Below are 20,584 nucleotides of genomic sequence, written 5' to 3'. Positions count from 1 at the left end.
GAGAACAGCAAATTCGACAGAGCTAGCTAATTTGATGGTCTTTACAAATCAGGCCAACTGATCAAGCTAATCCATACAAGCAATTTAGTTCCAGTCATATTCATCCTCGCCAATCCCATGTCGTTGTAATCTCTTCCCTTCATCTATCTCTTCAATCTAATATTAAATCTTTCTGCTAATACATTATACAGTCTCACATTTATCGGTACAAGGGGGTTTCTTCTGCTTTGTATTCTGAACCTCTTCTGTTTAATTTTGTATCAATGGCCCTTAGTTTTTGATGTTTCAATAAATTGAAAGTTTTATTGACTGTGCCCCATTCCTTCAAAATTTAACATATTACATTCAGAAACTGATGGTGGTAAAGATACTGTGCAATCTGCAAGTATGCACAATGCATGATTACTGTTGTTCACAAAGTGTGTGCTACTAAAAGATTTTTGTACATTATATAATCAACAATATTTCATATTGGTCATTAACTCTCTGGAAGTTTTGACATTCTATGTCACTTGAAATCATATGCATGATGTAAAAGCTCATTGTTTACATATAGCCAAAAGCCTTATTGCATAATCTTATGAATTCCCCACTGTCAGATTATATTTACCTTTCCAAAGGCATGAAAATATTCTGTGGCTCTGCACCAAGAAACATATATAGCACTGTTGTAGTAAGATAAAAATATTAGAGTGTATAGTGGAGTATTTTCTTTTGCTACGATGAGTATTATTTCAAAATATTCTTTGTGTCATTACTTAGACCCAGCATTTGAGATTCATTTACAAATTTGCACAATGAATGACAATGTGTGTTTAAAATAAAAGTTTCTCTAATGTATTCATCTCATTTAAAGGTAAAACAGAAAAATAAGCTTTAGTCATTGGGTGGGGTAGTTTGGTTGATCAGTAAATATTTTTGCTGACCTGAGTTTGAGATTGCATTTTTTATTAGTAAACTAACTTTCTGGGGAGACAAAAGAGAAATTATTTATTTTTTTGCCCAGCATGCCAAAAGGAGTATTTATTGTACTCTTGCTTTAGAGCATTGATTCTGCAGTTGTTCCAGTGCATTGCACATCGGAAACTATGATCTGATGTTGGGTCACTTTATGAGTGTATACCAGAATGTCTACTGATTTGGATTCCTTTGGTTTACCACTGAAAATTGAATAAAATTTATGATAAACAAAAATATGGTGTTTTGAAAACTGCAAATTTTCATCCGTGTGGTAAATGGCACTCTATCTTTTACACATATGTTTGGCAATAAATGATTAAACCACTGCGCAGATTGCCACATCTTGCTACAGTTTTGCAGGGGAGCAGTTGCCAACAAAGGTCTATGTTCCAACTTTCCACAAATCCTGACTCGGAGACGTATGAAAACAAGTTAAAATGCAGTAGTTTGAAATACAGGGCGGAATCTTCTCAGGCGTCAGGGCTCTCGTCAGCTTGCAACAGACAAAAGATCTCCACTGCTTCTTCCAGGGAAGGCCTTCTGCATGACATGTCAGTCAGGCAGGCAGTGGCAAAGCCAAAAATGGGCTTGCCCTTCAATGAAGACCCCTGAGGCAGATGTTGCTGGCCCATCAAAAGCCAGCAACTGTTCCACTGAGCAGTGCATGAGGAGGCCATGGCTGCTGGTGGAAGACCAGCCTCCCAGGATGCAGAGGCACCAGACAAAGGCCCCAATCATGGGGGATAGGGTTCTCAGATTGGGCGCCACAAGGAGATTATGATTAGATTCCCTATATTGTGGAAACAGGCCCTTCAGCCCAACAAGTCCATACCGACCCTCTGAAGAGTAACCCACCCAGACCCACTTCCCTCTGGCTAATGCGTCTAACACTATGGACAATTTAGCATGGCCAATTCACCTAACCTGCACATTGTTGGACTGTGGGAGGAAACCAGAGCACCCGGAGGAAACCCACGCAGACATGGAGAGAACGTGCAAACACCAAACAGACAGTCACCCGAGGCTGGAATTGAAGCCGTGGTCCCTGGCGCAGTGAGACTGCAGTGCTAACCACTGAGCCATTGTAAGTATGGGTGAGTTAGCGTCCAGGGAATAGGTGTTGAGCGGATGTATCCTAGCAGTCAGCCCCTTTCCCTGATGGCCAACCCTTTGATCAGGCCCCAGTGAACTTTGGTCAAAGGATCCTCCCTCCACTCCAGCTGAGCAATAATCAGGAATGCTGCATAGCAACAGTTCCATCCTCTGATGGTTAGTGCCAGCAGTGACAAGTTTATGTGGTCCTTAAGTGTCTCTATTGACTGCAATAATTGGGCCTTCCTGTCCACACCTAAATCTGCTGGAGACTTTTTTTGTATACACCACCATGCCACCAATCACATGTCCTTCACACATTTGCGTGGAGCCACAGAAAATGGTGGAGATACTAAATGAATATTTTGCATCAGTATTTACTGTGGAGAAGGATATGGAAGATATATACTGTAGGGAAATAGATGGTGACATCTTGCAAAATGTCCAAATTACAGAGGAGGAAGTGCTGGATGTCTTGAAATGGTTAAAGGTGGATAAATCCCCAGGACCTGATCAGGTGTACCCAAGAACTCTGTGAGAAGCTAGAGAAGTGATTGCCGGGCCTCCTGCTGAGATATTTGTATCATCAATAGTCACAGGTGAGGTGCCGGAAGACTGAGGTTGGCAAACATGGTGCCACTGTTTAAGAAGGGCGGTAAAGACAAGCCAGGGAACTATAGACCAGTGAGCCTGACCTCGGTGGTAGGCAAGTTGTTGGAGGGAATCCTGAGGGATAGGATGTACATGTATTTGGAAAGGCAAGGACTGATTCGGGATAGTCAACACGGCTTTGTGCGTGGAAAATCATGTCTCACAAATTTGATTGAGTTTTTTTAAAGAAGTAACAGAGAAGATTGATGAGGGCAGAGCAATAGATGTGATATATATGGACTTCAGTAAGGCGTTTGACAAAGTTCCCCATGGGAGACTGATTAGCAAGGTTAGATCTCATGGAATACAGGGAGAACTAGCCATTTGGATACAGAACTGGCTCAAAGGTAGAAGACAGAGGGTGGCAGTGGAGGGTTGTTTTTCAGACTGGAGGCCTGTGACCAGTGGAGTGCCACAAGAATCGGTGCTGGGTCCTCTACTTCTTGTCATTTACATAAATGAGTTGGATGCACGCATAAGAGGTACAGCTAGTAAGTTTGCAGATGACATCAAAATTGGAGATGTAGAGGACAGTGAAGAGGGTTACCTCAGATTACAGCAGGATCTGGACCAGTTGGGCTAATGAGCTGAGAAGTGGCAGATGGAGTTTAATTCAAATAAATGCGAGGTGCTGCATTTTGGGAAAGGAAATCTTAGCAGGATTTATACACTTAATGGTAAGGTCCTAGGGAGTGTTGCTGAACAAAGAGACCTTGGAGTGCAGGTTCATAGCTCCTTGAAAGTGGAGTCGCAGGTAGATAGGATAGTGAAGAAGGCGTTTAGTATGCTTTCCTTTATTGGTCAGAGTATTGAGTACAGGAGTTGGGAGGTCACTTTGCGGCTGTACAAGACATTGGTTAGGCCACTGTTGGAATATTGCATGCAATTCTAGTCTACTTCGTATCGGAAAGATGTTGTGAAACTTGAAAGGGTTCAGAAAAGATTTACAAGGATGTTGCCAGGGTTGGAGGATGGAGGCTGAACAGGTTGGGGCTGTTTTCCCTGGAGGATCGGAGGCTGAGGGATGACCTTATAGAGGTTTACAAAATTATGGGGTCGGGAGTCCAGAACTAGAGGGCATAGATTTAGGGTGAGAGGGGAAAGATATAAAAGAGACCTAAGGGGCAACTTTTTCACGCAGAGGGTGGTACATGTATGGAATGAGCTGCCAGAAGATGTGGTGGAGGCTGGTACAATTGCAACATTTAAGAGATATTTGGATGGGTATATGAATAGGAAGGGTTTGGAGGGATATGGGCTAGGCGCTGGCAGGTGGGACTAGATCGGGCTGGGATATCTGGTCGGCATGGACGGGTGGGACCGAAGGGTCTGTTTCCATGCTGTGCATCTCTATGACTCTATGACCACCAAGCTCCATAGCTTGATGTCACAAAATGATTTGGATTTTCAGTGATTCTTCAGGGCTTATGCCCGAAATGTCGATTCTGCAGCACCTCGGATGCTGCCTGGCCTGCTGTGTTTTTCCAGCACCACATTTTTCAACTTTCTTGTGAACAACTGACCAATGAGCATGCACCTGCACTGCTGACAATGTTCACATTTCTCAAACAGCTAATAAGCCACTTAGTAAATGGAATAGACAAGAAGGAAGTAAATCCAGTTGTGTTTAGGAGAGCGACTCATAGCATTTTGTCAACAGCTGAACAAAATGTTGGTAAACCTAAGTTGTCAGATCCCTGAACATAGGTTATTTCTTTTCTGTCTCTACTTTGTTATTTTCCCATCAGTAGCTGAAGGCAAGATTTTTGAGCATTTGCTACATGGAGACCCATTGTGAATGATACAATGAGAATCCATCATGGTCATGCTGTCATCCCAAAAACAGACAGATTTATTGAATTCAGCTTCAGATCTTACCACACCAGGGCTTACATTTATGATCTCTGGGTTTCTAGTCCAATATGTCCTAGACTACTGAACACATGTTGGGATTAATTTATGCTGAAGTATAGTGTTTCAGAATGAATTGATTTGACGCTGGGTTTAAATTAAGTCGGATGCTAGTGAATCCAAAAAGGTAAATTGAAACATGATGTGTGTTTCTCAATAAATATCAAACCTTACTTCCTGTAATAGTGTGTTCCATGGATATCTGGATGAACGTCACATCTAGGTGCTATTTTGAACAACGATTTTTCTGTATAGGTACAAGAGAGTCTTGGAACCATGTTAGATTTTTCTCTTGATTGTTAAGTCCTGGGAAACACTATGTCTTCCATCTCTTGTGCAACTGTCTGGTCCTGGCACTTCTGTACCATTTCAGTCAGTGTCTGAGGGGTTAAGCCGGAGTCCTCTCACTTATTGCTTTCCTAAGAAGTTACAGAAATGAACCCAGCAAAGCAATACATCTTTGAAGTGTGAATTTGGTAACGGCCAAATTCACATTTGCTCTCCATTCATCTGAATCTGTCATGCTCAATGATTTGCCCAGAGCAATATCCTCATCACCAATAATTGAATCCTTGATGTGCAAATATCTGTATGAAAAAAAACAAAAAAAAACAGATGCTGGAAATCAGCAACAAAAACAGAAATTGCTGGCGAAACCCAGCAAGTGTGGCAGCATCTGTGAAGAGAAAGCAGAGTTAACATTTGTGTCTGATGACCCTTCTTCAGAGCAAACTGATTTCTTGATTTGCAGCATTTGAAGTTCTTCCAGTGTTTTTATGACATGAACATTGTCATCACCATCATCACTGACAAATATATTCAATGGATAATTATCTCCTCTCCTCATTTACTTCCTCTTCTCATGCTAGTCCAGGGACTGAAAAAGAAATGAGGAAGGATTGGGAACAAGCTTGAGTCACTAGACTCGAAATGTTAACTGTCTTTTCTCCCCACCGATTTTGCCAGATCTACAGTTTCTCCTGCAATTTCTATTTTTGTTTAAGCTAGAGATAAGTTTGAGGTTTTTTGACCGCTTGATCCTTTAAAGTCCCATAATGGTTTCAGGTACTGTTGTGCACCAACTGGTATGCAGCAGGAACTAGTATGTAGGACTCATTGTCACTGTGTCCAAGAACTTAACAGTGTGCTTTTTAAGCTCTGTATGTCAGAATTCCTCTGCCAGTTGCTTGCTTCCCTTGAACATTGAGTACAAATATAAATGTCATTTGAAGAAGGAAGCAATCAAAATCTGTCTCCCAGCAGGTAACAAACAACTGATTTAATAAGGGCAACTAGTAGAGAATATAGCTTGAGATGTTACCTGCAAATATTTCTTTTGTGAATACGCAATTTTAAGAGGTGAGTTTAAAGCTGGTGAGTGCTTTCCTTGAAAACAAACCAGCTGGTGGAATTGTGCTGCAGGATCTTTTCCCATTTGTTACATTTTACTTCATTCAGCACAAGTCCCTCATCTGGGTGCAAACATGGTTCAACATACAGTATGTTTAAGTATGGCAACATAACCACCGCCAAACAACTTTACAGCTGGAGTCAGCTCTATTCCATCGCTGCTTCTTAGTTTAGTGGCCTGCTCTTTCAGGCCCACTGGACTTCCACCTTACATTTAAGCATTTATTGGACTTGCTTTTAATCGACAGTGTGAAGTGACAGAGCGTTGGTCATGTACGTCTCCTTCGAGAGTGATCGGACTGAAGCCTCTTGCTGTTTTTAAAATGGGTCCTTTGCTAATCATTCTAACAGAGGTCCCACACTCTAATTTCACCAGGCGAGCAGCAGAAATGTTGGAAAAACAATTTAAAGCCTGCTGTTTTGCAGGACTTCTTGTTGTTAATCTTCCACTAACATTAAAACAGCAGGTAAGGGTAGCTCTCGTGGACATTTTAAGGTGGCCAGCTTGAAATTGTTGCAACTTGCAAATAGGGATTTTACAGAATTTGTTTGATAATTGTTACAGCATTTTCATTTAGAAATAATTCAAGACTTCTTATATTCTTTGGGTGAACAGATATTTTAACAAATATTTAATCAAACGGAAGAGTGAAAAGTGGCCTGAGGATCAGTTCTGAGGTTACTGCTTCTTTGGGACATTATTAAGATGAAGGGCACCCACTCCTGGCTCATAGCAAACACCTAAGAAGTAGCATAACAGGATAAAATCTCTTTGTTCCTTGTGGTTAATTTTGAATCTTGTGGATTAAAGATAGTTCTTCATAGGTAAGGAAGGAAGCTTGGGAGAAAGAGTTTACATTAAAATATTTTTTGGCCCTTTCAGCAATAGGAAGCAAAGGTGGATAGTAAAACAGTATGGAATGAGGAAATATCTAAAAACTGAAAGGGATCATTGGAATTTAGTCTCGACATGGGAATCAACATAGGTACCTATTAACTTAGCTCACTGCTGGCTGCAAGAAGCCTCCATTGTTGACCAGTGCCAAGCAACATCTCAAGATTTCAACCTTGGGCACAATAGTACATTCCCAACATTGACATCTGCACTTGCTACCCCTCTTGACTATCATGACACCTCTCTGATACACGTGTAAACTGCTTAGGAAGCACAGACTTGCATTGCACAGCGCAACTTCGCTTTGCATTGAAAGACTGCAGTGGGAACACATGTGTGCACCCAGCTCAGGAATGTGAGCAAGCTGCATCTCAGGGCTGTTTATTGGTCTCTCTGTGTTTGCTAACTTAGTGTTCACCTGCATGCTCACAGCATTCATGCCTCGCCTTACTTTACCATGCCTGTTAGTGCATTGACACTTCACCAGAGCCAAAGCCTGTCAGTGCTGTCATATTGACAAGCTCTTTTGCATAGACTCACGAACAGACTGTTTTTCAGAAGGAATCTTTCTGGTGAGGGGAAGCAGCTTGATTTCCAGCACACTGAGACATTGTTTTGACATGTACAATGTGTGTTAGCTGCCTACATGACAAACACTCTGCACATGTGTTCAACCAAGTGGCCATGACAGAAACTGGGTGGGGGCTAGTCCTCAGTCCCATCCAGGGAGGGTCTGCTGCCGGTCAGGAGGGGCACAGCCTGCACCTAGTCCTGGCATGTGAGCACGGTCAGTTTTCAGCTTCGGACACTCACTGTCAGGGGATTTATCTGCCTATAGCAGCAGTGATGTGGTCAAGAAAGCAGAGACATTTATGAATATGGGAACAACGACAGTGACAGTGGGAGTATGTCGAGTAGCATTGAACTGGTAGGCTATAGGAGGAGGAGGTGTGGCCTTCAGAAGAGGAGTTTAGAGCACCACGGTGGGCATTATTAATGTCAGGATTCAGGGAACAGGGAGAACAGTAGAAGGTAAAGTTCAATGTGGTGCATCTTCACGTGTGGGGTCTGCTGAATCTGAATAATTGTGATAGATGCTGAGGAACTGAGGAAACAGGAGCTGTCATGGCTGGAGGAAGCTCTTCTTGTGGATGACAGAACTCTGTTGCCTTAGGCCCCACAAGACAGACAGAACTTCACTGACACCTAGTTCCAGTAGATGCTAGCTGGGTACAGAAGAACATCATGAGCTGTCCAGGTCAAAATGCCAGTATTTGGTCTGCATTCTGGCATTGAATTGTATTCTCTACCTCTGTAATCTCTTTTGCTGGCTGTGAATAAAGTTCAGACTTGGAATTGTTCAAATGGTTCACTGTATATGATATTCCCTTCGTGAACAATGACAATGACCGCTGGACATTGGAAGAAGAAGAGAAGGGACTCAGAGTGGGTTTTCAGATGCGTGTTACAAAGGACAGGTTAAAAAAAAAAAGGTTAAATGGTGACAATACGAAAATAGGGTTGCATGTGTAAGGGAGTGTCACCCATATCAGCCATGTGTCATGGGTCGCATGGCTTTGCAGCTGCCATTATGCATTAGCAAGGAGCCATGGCGGAGTGTCAATACATGTCCTTCTGCACTGTAGCCTTTCAAAAGTGGTGCAGGTGCAAGGAGTGCTGGTTGTCCAGTAACATCTGTTGGGGTGGTGAGCTTTGCTAGAAATGATATGTAGCAAGATGGAGCTAGAGTCAAGACATAAATGCTGCCTTTGAAGTTGGGTAAGTACATAATAAAATGCATTTGGTAAGGTGTGGTGAGAAACCCCACTAGCCCTGATGTCACAAATGCCTTCAAAAATCTCTATATGACTTGCACTTAAATTCAGCCTCTAAATCTTAATCAATTAATTCCTATGCTTCATAATAAAGTAATTAGAGAGGAACCTTAATTATCCAGCATTTGAGTAACTGAATTTTGGATTATCTGAACAAGATCACAAGGTCCCAATGCTTGGCTGACTATGCTAGCCAGCATTCAATTATCCTGCATTTGATTAACCAAACAAAATTCTGCCTATCTGTGTCCTACAGATAATCAAGGTTCCTCTGTATAGGCTATTTACTTAAATCAACTAGTTGATACTTTTTAAAAAATTCTAATTCTAATGTAGATATTGGTAACTGGGTAAAACATTTAAAATTAGAGTGAAGTATGGAGTGGTAGGACTAAGGATTGACAGTGCACTGTGCAATGGCTGTCATGACATGGTATCTTGCTACTTTAAGAATCAACAGATACTGGAAATAAGCATAGACTGAAGGAGGTAAGCAGTTATTTAGGCCCAGGGAAAAATGTATAAGACTGTATATGAGTGCTAAAAAATTACCTGGAATTTATAGCACAGAATCATGCAATTCAGACACGAGTGTCCGTGGCAGTTTATATGCTTCACAAAGTAAATGGGGCAGTATGTAAGAAGGCATGCTTAGACCTTAAAGATATAAAAGGAAAGTTCATACTGAGTGAAGATGATGTCTTGAATGATATAGCTGCATCTGAGTAATGTCGCCTTAATAAGTCTGATATTCGTCACACAAATCAAACGGTTAAGAAAATTGCAGCACAATCATTGAAAGTTAATAAATTTTTGTTGATTTTTTTTGTGTTTGAGTGGAGTTCACAGTGCAATAAGAATGTTTGTCTGTTCAGACTGTAAATCATTTTGTAGTGATCCTTTTGTAGATATGAATTCAGGGAGAGAGAAAATGTAACTTTCTAACTAAAACAAAAATCATGTGTACTTCTTTTCAATAACCAATCTTTTTACTGCAGGTATTAATGCTGGATCAAACATCAACTATTATTTATTTTGCAGTACAATAATATTACTAATGTTAATTAAAGGTTAAATGGACATTTGGTTAATATTTGTTTCCTGTAAATCAACAGTAATTATTAATGTGTTTCCTTTAAACCTTACCAACCCTAAAAGCTCTGAAAATGAAAGGACTGGGGTTATGAGTGTTCTTACATTTCTGAGCGATTTACTCAAACCATGCATTCTTGCAATGAGACAGAACAGAACACTTTTAATGTATTTAGTTTAAAAAAAAGTTATTGCTGTAAAAGGGGTCTTGAAAAGTTTACTTTGAAAGAAGGGCGAGAGGTCACAAGTGTTTTTGGTCGTTATCCTTCATCCACTCATGTTACTATATAATGTGTATGCTCTTAGAATTCAAGACTCCTCCTTGTATTCTGCTTTTGAGGTGAGGAAATAAAAAATCCTTTTTGTCAGTTTTGTGTAGAGTAAGACAGCAGGATCCCACATGGCACGATGGCTCAGTGTTTAGCATTGCTGCCTCACAGTACCAGAGTCCTCGGTTCGATTCAGGCCTCAGGCAACTGTCTGTGTGGAGTTTGCACATTCTCCCCGTATTTGTGTGGGTTTCCTCCGGGTGCTCTGCTTTCCTCCCACAGTCCAAAAAAAAAATGTGCAGGTTAGGCAAATTGGCCATGCTAAATTTCCCGTAGTGTTAGATGAAGGGGTAAATATAGGGGAATGGGTCTGAGTGGGTTACGCTTCAGCGGGTCGGTGTGGACTTGTTGGGCCGAAGGGCCTGTTTCCACACTGTAAGTAATCTAATCTAAAAAAAAAGTCCAAAGATGTGCGGGTCAGGTGAATTGGCCATGCTAAATTGCCCATAGTGTTAGGTGCAATAGTCAGAGAGGAAGTGGGTCTGGGTGGGTTACTCTTTGGAGGGTTGATGTGGACTTGTTGGGCCGAAGAACCTGTTCCTACACTGTAGTGAATCTAATATAAAAACATATCCTGTTTCTTTCCCTCTTCACCGCTCTACTCAATCCCTCTCCCTTGAAGGTGTTGACTTATTGGCAACACATAAGGGCTAAATCAATGCTCCTAAACTTCTAACAGGGAGCAGAGATATTCCATATGTAAAGGACTTTCTTTCATTTTTCTATTAAAGGTTATTTTATTGTTAAAATGAATGGATAGGAAGCAATGAAATGTATGCCCTTGATTTTACAATAGTTAGTAGAATGCTGCTGCTGACTAAAATTGTTGAAGTGTTGTATCTTCCCTGTAGTTCTGTGGTGCTAATGTCCTTTCAGTACTGTAACAAGGGGATGTTTTTATTGTGTGAAAGTATCCACTAAGCAACAGAAAACAATACAGTCATGAAAGTCCTTTTCGCCAACCACACAACTTAACCTTGCCTCATAACACAATAAAAGAAAGGAAAACTGGGTAGTGCTAAGGCACAGTAACTAATGGTGAAATGCTTCTTCCTTTAACAGAAGTTGGAGTGGAAAAGTGTTTGGACATGATTGCAATCCTGTCTGAGATTTCTAACTCACCACTTACTGTTGATCACACTTTCGCTTTTCAAGAACTTAGTGCATGATGATAAGACATTGTATCTGATGAGGTTCAGGACAGAACATTAGTTAATATGGGAATATCTGCATTATTCTGAATTTCTTTGCCATCAGATATGTTGAGCTTACATCAGAGACTTGGTCAGAATCAATAGCTATTTTGGGTCTCTTTCCTTATTGTTTCTGTTCTTTGTTTCCATTAAGATTTTTCTTCTGCTTTTCTGTAATGACTGTCACTTCATCATTCAGTCTTTATCATTGATTACTGGCAACTCCACAAACAATTTCTTCACATTTTGTTTATTTATCAGATGCTCCTGAGATCATAGGGCCACTCATTCCCGTACCTCATTGATCAGGCTGTGCGTGCAAGCAACTAGAATACCCCTTGACAGATATAAAATTCATCTCACACTCTCATCTAAGCTATGATGTTTATTAGGAAGACATGTAAGAACATCTTTGTAATCCTTCAGGATCTGGCCAGCTGTTAGTTGCATAGTAGCCTGCAAAATACTGCAGATCTTATAGCTTGTGTGGGCTTATCCTACACTTGAACTGGACCAACCTTTAAATTTGCTTCAGTTGAAGTGAGTGGATTTTGCTTAAGTATCTATATCTAGGTCTGTAGATCTTTGTTCCTCCCACTATATCGAGCTCTTAGCTTTATTTGTCCTCTTGAGATGATCATCTTTCCATTATACTATCTCAAATTGATCTTTCAATAGTTTAACTTTTGGGTTATCATCTTGAGCTAGTTTGTGCAGATGTGTGAAGCTCATGATATTGCACTATTTGACACTTCACCTTAATTTGATACTCTCCTTCCACAGTTATTATTCTAATAGGTAGAAAACATTTATCAACTTTATACCTCCTGATACCAATGTGTTACATATCGTGGAGTTGCTTACCAGAATCATCAGCTGACATTGCTCCAGCAATTACCTTTACAGACTTGCTTTACTTCTTTCAAATTTAATGCTTGTGTGCAATTAATTTGCATCCCTGCTTTGATCTTTCTGCTGGCTCTTCTGCAAATATTTCTCTCTTTTTCCCAATATAATTTTCTCATTCAGCTTTGAATGTATCTTAGTAATAATGCAAAGCCTAATTTGTTTTCCCATGAATACCCTGTAGCTATGATTTACACCTCAGAGCTTCTGCACATTTAAAGCATTCTTGAGAGTAAGTTTCTCCTCTTTCCGCAGATGTGCTATCACAGTGGAAACTCGTATATCTAAGACAGCCTCATTGATGAGATCATCTTTTAGCTGTTGAAACATAGGATTCAGCTAGCTATGTCAGTGCTATGACATACTAATCAATAGTCTCCCTTCCCCCCGAGCTGAGATTTGAATGTGTACTGTTTATAAATAACATGCATATGGGATTCAAGGTATGTCTTTAACACCTTCAACATTACTCTGTCTGGCTTCTCTGATCCTCAGTGAGTTTTGGAAACAATATTTGCTTGGTTTTTATTCAGTTCTCTGGTCATTACATTGTTTTCCACTGAGTATTGAGGAAAAAAAATCCAGTTCTGTCTCATATCTTGTTGCATTTCCCCAGCAGCAGAGAGTGGAAAATTCATAGCCATTCCGATACGCCTAGCAGTTTAAAATTGCAGCCCAAAGTTTGAATTCTTCCTTGCTTTTTTTAAAAAATAGTAGCCAATCCCTTACAGCATTGGCAATTCATGAAAGGTCAACATTAGACTTTTTTAGATTAGATTAGATTAGATTAGATTACAGTGTGGAAACAGGCCCTTCGGCCCAACAAGTCCACACCGACCCGCCGAAGCGAAACCCACCCATACCCCTACATTTACCCCTTACCTAACACTACGGGCAATTTAGTATGGCCAATTCACCTGACCCTGCACATTTTTGGACTGTGAGAGGAAACCGGAGCACCCGGAGGAAACCCACGCAGACACGGGGAGAACGTGCAAACTCCACACAGTCAGTCGCCTGAGGCAGGAATTGAACCCGGGTCTCAGGCGCTGTGAGGCAGCAGTGCTAACCACTGTGCCACCGTGCCGCCCACTTGAGGCACCATTTTTCTTGAAATGTGTTTACTGGCAGCCACTAAAATGAAAGAGGTAGAGGTCACATGATTGCAGCAAGCTAGCCTGTATATCTGTGTAAATGCACTTCTTCAAAAAAAACTCTCCCCAAAAAGCTGCCAATGAGTTATAGAGTCAACTGACCAGATATCATAAACTAAGCTAGTCCCATTTTCCAGCACTTGGCCCATACCCCTCTAAACCCTTCCTCTTCATGTACCCATCCTTTAACTGTTGTTATTGTACCAACCTCCACCACGTCCTCTGGCAGCTCATTCCATACACATACCACCCTCTGCCTGAAAAGGTTGTCCCTTCGGTCCCTTTTAAATCTTTGCCTCTTACCTTAAACCTGTGCTATCTCGTTTTGCCACCCTGGGGAAGAATTCCTCTGATGCTGCCTGACCTGCTGTGCTTTTCCAGCGCCTCACTTTTCAACTCTGATCTCCAACATCTGCAGTCCTCTCTTCTGGGGAAAAGACCTTGTCTATTTCAGTCCTCTCTTCTGGGGAAAAGACCTTGTCTATTTATTCTATCCAAGCCCCTCATGATTTTATAAACCTCTATAAGACCACCCCTAAGCCTTTGACGCTCCAGGGAAAACAGCCCCAGCCTAGTCAGCCTCTCTCTATTGCTCAAACCCTGACAACAACCTTGTAAATCTTTTTGAACCCTTTCAAGTTTCACTATATTCTTCCTATAGCAGGGAGACCAGAATTGCACACAGTATTCCAAAATTGGTCGAGCCAATGTCCCACACAGTAATGACATGACCTCCCAACTCCTATACTCAATGAACTGACCAATAAAGTCAAAAAGTGTTGCACTGGAAGAGCACAACCGGTCAGGCAGCATCCGAAAAACCTGGGGGGGGGGGGGGTGTGTGAGTGAGAAGTGGTTGGCCACAGAGCAGTGGGGTTGATTGGTTCGTGTGCCCCAGAGATGTTCTCTGAAATGTTCTGTAATTTGGCCTTCTGTCTTCCTGATGTAGAGGAGACTGCATCGAGAGCATGGACTCAGTAAATGAGGTGTTCGAATGTGCAAGAACATCTCTGCTGGATGTGAAAGGATTCTTTGGGGCCTTGGACAGAGAAGAGGGGAGAAATGTGGGTGCAGGTTTTACACCTCTTGCAGTGGCAAAGGAAGGTGCTGAATGAGGAGGATGGGTTGGTGAGGAGTGTGGACCTAACAAGGGAATCACAGAGGGAATGGCCTTTGTGGAACATAGATAGGAATGGGGAAGGAACTATTTCTTTGGTAGTGGTGTCTGATTGTAGGTGGCAGAAATAGCGGAGGATGATGACCTGTATCCGGAGATTAGTGGGGTGGAAAACATAGGGGTTCTATCCTTATTTTAATGGAGGGGTGGGGTTCAAGAGCAGAGGTGCAGGAAGTAGGGGAGATATGCTGAAGGGCATTCTTGATCACATGGGAGGGAAAATTGTGGTCCTTGAATTAGGAGGCCATCTGGAATGTCCTGGAGTAGAATTGCTCCTACTGGGAGCAGATACAGCAGAAGCAGAAGAATTAGGAGTAAGGGATCATGTTTTTAAGGGGGGAGGGGAGGTGTCGTCCAAGTAACTGTGGGAGTCGGTGGGTTTGAAGTAGATGTCCGTGTTGAGTCCGTGTTGCCAGAGATTGAGATGGAGAGGTCCAGGAAAAGGAGAGAGGTGACCAAGATGGTCCAGGTAAACTTGAAGTCACGGTGGGAGCTTTCGTGAAGTTGGTGAACTGTTCAATCTCCCCTTGGGAGCACGAGGTGATGCTGATACAGTCATGAATGGCACACCAACCTGTACACCCTGAAGCCAGGCGCCACCTCAGACACCTCCTCCTACAGTCCTCTCAACCACGACCTCACCTCCCCATCACCAAACCATCATCTTCCAGACCATCCACAACTTCATCACCTCAGGAGAATCTCCTGTCCACAGCCTCCAATCTCATAGTCCCCCAATCCCACACCGCCCGGTTCCACTTCTTACCCAAAATCTACAAACCTGACTGCTCCGATTGACCCATTGTCTCTGCCTGCTCCTGTCCCACTGAACTTATCTCCTTATATCTCAATATCATCCCATCCCTTCCCCTTGGTCCAGGAACTCACCACATACATTAGGGGCATTAGCCACGCCTTCCACCTCCTCCATGACTTATGTTTCCCCAGCCCCCAATGCCTCATCTTCACTATGGATATCTAGTCCCTGTATGTGCCCATTTGCCAAGGAGAAGCCCTCTGTTTCTTCCTCTCCCACTGACCCAACCAGTACCCCTCCACCAATACACTGATTCGATTGGCTGAACTGGTCCTCACCCTCCAACTTCGCCTTCAAATCCTCCCACTTCCATCAGATCAAAGGGGTAGCCATGGGCACCCACATAGGCCCCAGCTATGCCTGCCTCTTCATAGATATTTGGAACAAAACATCTGCAGTTACACTGGCACCGTTCCCCACCTTTTCCTCCGTTACACTGATGACTGTATCAGCACCACCTTGTGCTCTAGCTGATCTCCAGCATCTGCAGTCTTTAATTTCTCCCAGTACAGACCCATAAAGGCAAGCATTGCAAATGCCTTCTTCGCTATCCTTCTAACTGGCACTCCACTTGAACGGGACCATGAACCTGCACTCCATGACCTTTGTTCAACAACATTCCCCAGGACTTTACTGTTAAGTGTTTAAGCCCTGCCCTGATTTTCCTTTCCTGGCTGCAGCAATTGAAATTTTCTGGTCTGAAGCATATATGGTTCAGAAAGGGTGATGGAAGTTGAAGAAGAAGTGCACTGAATGGCTGAACAAGATCAATATACCATTCCATGGGCTAGTTTTCAGAACCCTCTCCAAGGAAATTGTCCAGGAGGGCCACAGATGTAATCCTATTGACTGCTGTGCAACAATTTAAACTGGGAGCAGCACTACCATCTCAGGCATACTCCATGGGCACTGCCACACGCACATTACATCCATGGGCTTTGGCATCCAATATGTGCCAGTGTCTATGGATTCCCATAGTACATCGCTGAATCACTTACAGGACACTAATGTACTCAATGCTGCACAAGCCACTACCATTGTGATGCTGCAGTAAGGACACTGTGTCCTGGGACATGCACCAAGGGCTGTTTGCTGCTCTCATAACACTCCCTCACTCTGAGCCTATCTGATGCTCACAGCATCTATGCCTTTTGCGCTTTGCCCCCTCAGCCAGAAATACCAGGCTCACATTACAGTTGCCTAGCCAAGCCATTTAGCACAGTAACAAAGCCAGGAAGCTTGTTATAGCTGGCAGCAAGCCTCAGTCAAGTCAAGTGGGATAGTCTTCACTCAGGGGTCCTGGCACAGTAAGTCAAGGGCAGCATCCAATACCAGTCCAGCACCTGCACTGGCTGGTCAGCGTCATAGAGGTGAGGATCCAAATGTTGGGCTGCACAACACCTATCTTGATCCAGATCTCTACACGTAAAGTAAGGTGCCAATTTCTCCTGTCTGCCATTTCTGAGTCAAATGTCAGGGACTATGCAGGGTATCTCCACACTGACAGTGATTGTCTCAGTGCACAACAGGCTTTTTAACATGGTTCAAGTGCCAGGAATGCTGATATTTCAGCAGATATAAGTCTAGTGGTGAGTTCCAGCAAAGGTGGAATTCAGACATGAGAGGTGACATAGTAGATAATTAATGAGGTGAGTTTAGTAGTATAAGGTGAGAAGGTTCAATAGGCTCCACAGCGAAAACCCTCCAAAAATCTCTATGCAATTCAGGTTTGGCCTAAAAATTGTAAGATTCAACCCAAAGTTTTTGTCTTTCCCATTAACTCTGGAGGTAAATTAAACAATTCAGAATTAATATTCTGTGTAAAGAAATTTCTTCTGTCCCATGTTGCAAGTCTCTAACTTCTAATATGTCTATGAACCCTCATTCTTGATTCCTCAAGTACAAAAACATATGCTTCTGTACCATGTATTTGCATAATCTTAAACAATTCTTTCATATCATCATGTAATCTGCATTATACTAATGGAAAAAAGTACAATTTCTTATATTTCCTTTGCATTTGTGTTTCCTCATATTGGCAGAGTCTCAGCAGTTAACTGCTGTACCCTCACTAAAGCCTCAATGTCCTTCCTAAATCTGGAAACCATCCGAAACAGTGAAGCTAGTACGTACATTAAGATTTTGCATTGGAGTATCATAATCACTTGATTTTCAGTAAAGGACAGGCGAGACCTTAAAATTAGTGATTTGGTGATTTTTCATTACCTACAAAATTCACACACATACTGATTTTTTAAATCAAAAATAAAAGCAAGGTACTGTAGAGTTTGGAGATTTGAAATAAAAACAGAAAGTGCTGAAAATACTGAATAGGTCTGACAGCATCCGTGGAGAGAGTACAAAGTTGACACAATGAGTCAAGTGTGTGATAGAGTTCTGCAGAAGTGTCAGGTTCAATTTGAAACATCATCTGTTAGTCTCTCCACGCTGACAGACCATTGAATATTTCCAGCACCTTCTGATCTTTTCAAAGTGAGAAATTTAGCAGATGGCTAATTTGTAAAACTTTCAATACACGTAATATTTTAATGATATATAAATTACTAGTACTGATATTATTTTACTTTCTCGCCATAGGCTTGTAGCCAAGGAACTGGCTCGATTTCATTCTGTTCAAACTGATAATGGCTATCCTTCTGAACCAGTCCTTTGGAATACTGTCTCCAAGTACCTGACTTTACTGAATACCAACCAGCTCAAGCCACCATGCTGCCCTGCTGTGAGGTAGGAGCAGAATCAATTGCTTTTCCATTGAAATGCAACTCTTAAATGTTATTCTATTTATTGCTCTAAAGCTAAACTTCTTTTTCATCTATTTTGACAGATGCATTAACCTATTTTCAATGGTTTAGTGTCTCAGTAGAAATAACAAACAAAGCAATTGCATAAGCATGCTAAGCATTGCTGGTGAAATTTTGAAACAACCTAGTTTGTATCTATTTATCATACCAAAGTTGCAGAATTGTTTATGCATTGTGTAAACTTTGTTTTAAGCCATGGGTTCTAACACGTAGATCACAATCAACTGGTTGATCAGAGTATCCAACAGTTTATCTCACCACCCGTCTGCATCCCCTCGCTGTGCACATGTTGATAGTCATACCCCTGCATGGCATCTGCTTCTGGAGGTATAAAAAAGTACAATGATAAGTTTTGATAATTAAAATGGGAAATTTGGAATAGTACCACACAGTGATACACCATACATTCAAGCATGACCTTCCCTTGAATAGCATATTTTGGGCAAAGAATGTTGATGACCTGAAGGATGGCTTGAAAGCTCGCCAATTATTTGTATCTAAATCAGCAGCAAAAGCTAATGCTTGTACAGAAGTGGCATTTCACATTTGCCATCCTCTGCCAAAAAAAAACAAGAAATCATTTACAGATAGTGAAGTAATTAAAGAAACAATGATTGTTGTTGCTGACTCATGATTCAAAGACTTTAAGAACAAAGAAAATATAATAACAGCATTCCAGACCATGTCACTTGATCCTGCATGGTAGCAAGATGAATAGAATCTTTGAAGACATCTTTTAACAGCAGGGCAGCATGGTGGCTCAGTGGCTAGCATTGCTGCATCACAGAGCCGGAGTCCCAGGTTCAATTTTGGCCTTGGGCAGCTGTCTGTATGGAGCTTGGACATTCTCCTTGTGTCTGGGTATATTTCTACCAGGTGCTCCAGTTTCCTCTCACAGGTTAGATGGATTTGCCATGCTCAATTGCCCCATAGTGTCCAGGGATGTGCAAACTAAGTGGGTTAGCTATGGTAAATGTGGGGTCCTGGGGATAGGGTGGCAGTGTAGGCGTGGCTAGGAAGCTCTTCAGAGGATTGGTGCAGACTCAATGGGCCAAATGGCCTCTAACTGCACTGTAGGGATTCTGTGACCTAAAGCACTGTGAATGGACTCAACAGGCAATTTCAGGATTGTCTCAAATCTCACTAAAGTTTGATGAATCCATCAGCGAGACAAAGAGAGCCCCATTTTATTTTTGTTTTTGTACACATAGTTTTTAAAAACTATTAATTATAAAGGATCTTGTCACCCGTTTGTCCCTTAAAAAGGTGTAAGAGTCTCTCCAACAAATTCCAAAGGTACGTACCAAGAGAGACGTTCCGAACAAGTGACTGGTTTCCTTCAGAACAGCCGTGCTTGGTGCAAATCTGGCATGTGAGTTTTTTGCAGAAATGATCCTGGTTTCCTCTCTTTTGTCAATTACCAGCAAGCATCAGCATGTAAAGTGATGGACTTTTCTCATGTAATGAAAGTTGTTGTTAAAATTGTAAACTTGATTCAAGCAAGAGCTCTTCAACACCACTCTAGCTCAATAAACTCGATGCTGCCGACTGGTAACAATCCCCCAAGCTGATGTCACATGGTTAAATAAAGGGAAGGTTCTGCAAAGACCTTTATATCTGATGCCTGAAATCGTCACTTTTCTTCAGTCAAGGAATGAAAGTGTGCAGCGAGCTGTCAGACAGTGCGTGATTGCTTAACTTCGGTTCTGTACAGACATAACATCAAGATTGAGCCGAACTGTGAGCTGCGGTGAAAGGATCGACTCTGAGCAGATATGCTTAGTGCTGAGAATGTAAACGAATTGAAGTTGGGTCTGTGGTCCTTCCAATTAAAAATCACAAAACTTACCAGGTGTGGAGAAAATTCTGAAAAACATCAAGAGGTCTCAATGGTTAGCACTGCTGCCTCACAGTGCCAAGGACCTGGGTTCGATTCCAGCCTCAGGCGACTGTCTGTGTGAAGTTTGCACATTCTTCCCATGTCTGCGTGAGTTTCCTCCGGGTGCTCCAGTTTCTTCCTACAATCCAAAGATGTGCAGGTTATGTGAATTGGCCATGCTAAATTGCTAATAGTGTTCAGGGATGTGTAGGTTAGATGCATTAGTCAGGAGTATTAGGATAGAGGAATAGGTCTGGATGGGTTACTGTCCAGAGGGTTGCTGTGGACCTTTAGGCTGAAGGCGCAATAGGTGGATAGTGGTGGGGGTAATGGTGGAGTGGAGGGTGGGTGGGGGGAGGGTGGAGTGGATGGGGGAAGGAAGATCGACAAGTGGGACAGGTCATGAGGGCAGTGCTGTGCTGGAAAGTTGGAACTGGGAAAAGGTGGGGGGAAGGGGAGTA

The 20,584-nt window shown here is 42.1% G+C and overlaps 1 protein-coding gene across 8 annotated transcripts in view; it reads left to right on the top strand.

The window, feature by feature from the left end:
- Positions 1 to 20,584, top strand: part of LOC122557782 (ethanolamine kinase 1-like) — a 498,821-nt gene that overhangs the window by 92,910 nt on the left and 385,327 nt on the right. For all 8 annotated transcript variants that reach the window (XR_006313932.1, XM_043705802.1, XM_043705801.1 and 5 more), the window contains exon 3: positions 18,021 to 18,167. Coding sequence is in view for 7 of the 8 variants with exons in the window: in XM_043705802.1 (XP_043561737.1) it covers positions 18,021 to 18,167 (147 nt within the window). In the remaining variant the exon portion in view is untranslated. The remainder of the gene's footprint in view (positions 1 to 18,020; positions 18,168 to 20,584) is intronic.

Source organism: Chiloscyllium plagiosum, chromosome 16, assembly GCF_004010195.1.
Source record: "Chiloscyllium plagiosum isolate BGI_BamShark_2017 chromosome 16, ASM401019v2, whole genome shotgun sequence".
Taxonomy (NCBI): Eukaryota; Metazoa; Chordata; class Chondrichthyes; order Orectolobiformes; family Hemiscylliidae; genus Chiloscyllium; species Chiloscyllium plagiosum.
Note: the sequence above shows the minus strand (reverse complement) of the source record. Positions and strands in the feature narration are given on the sequence as shown.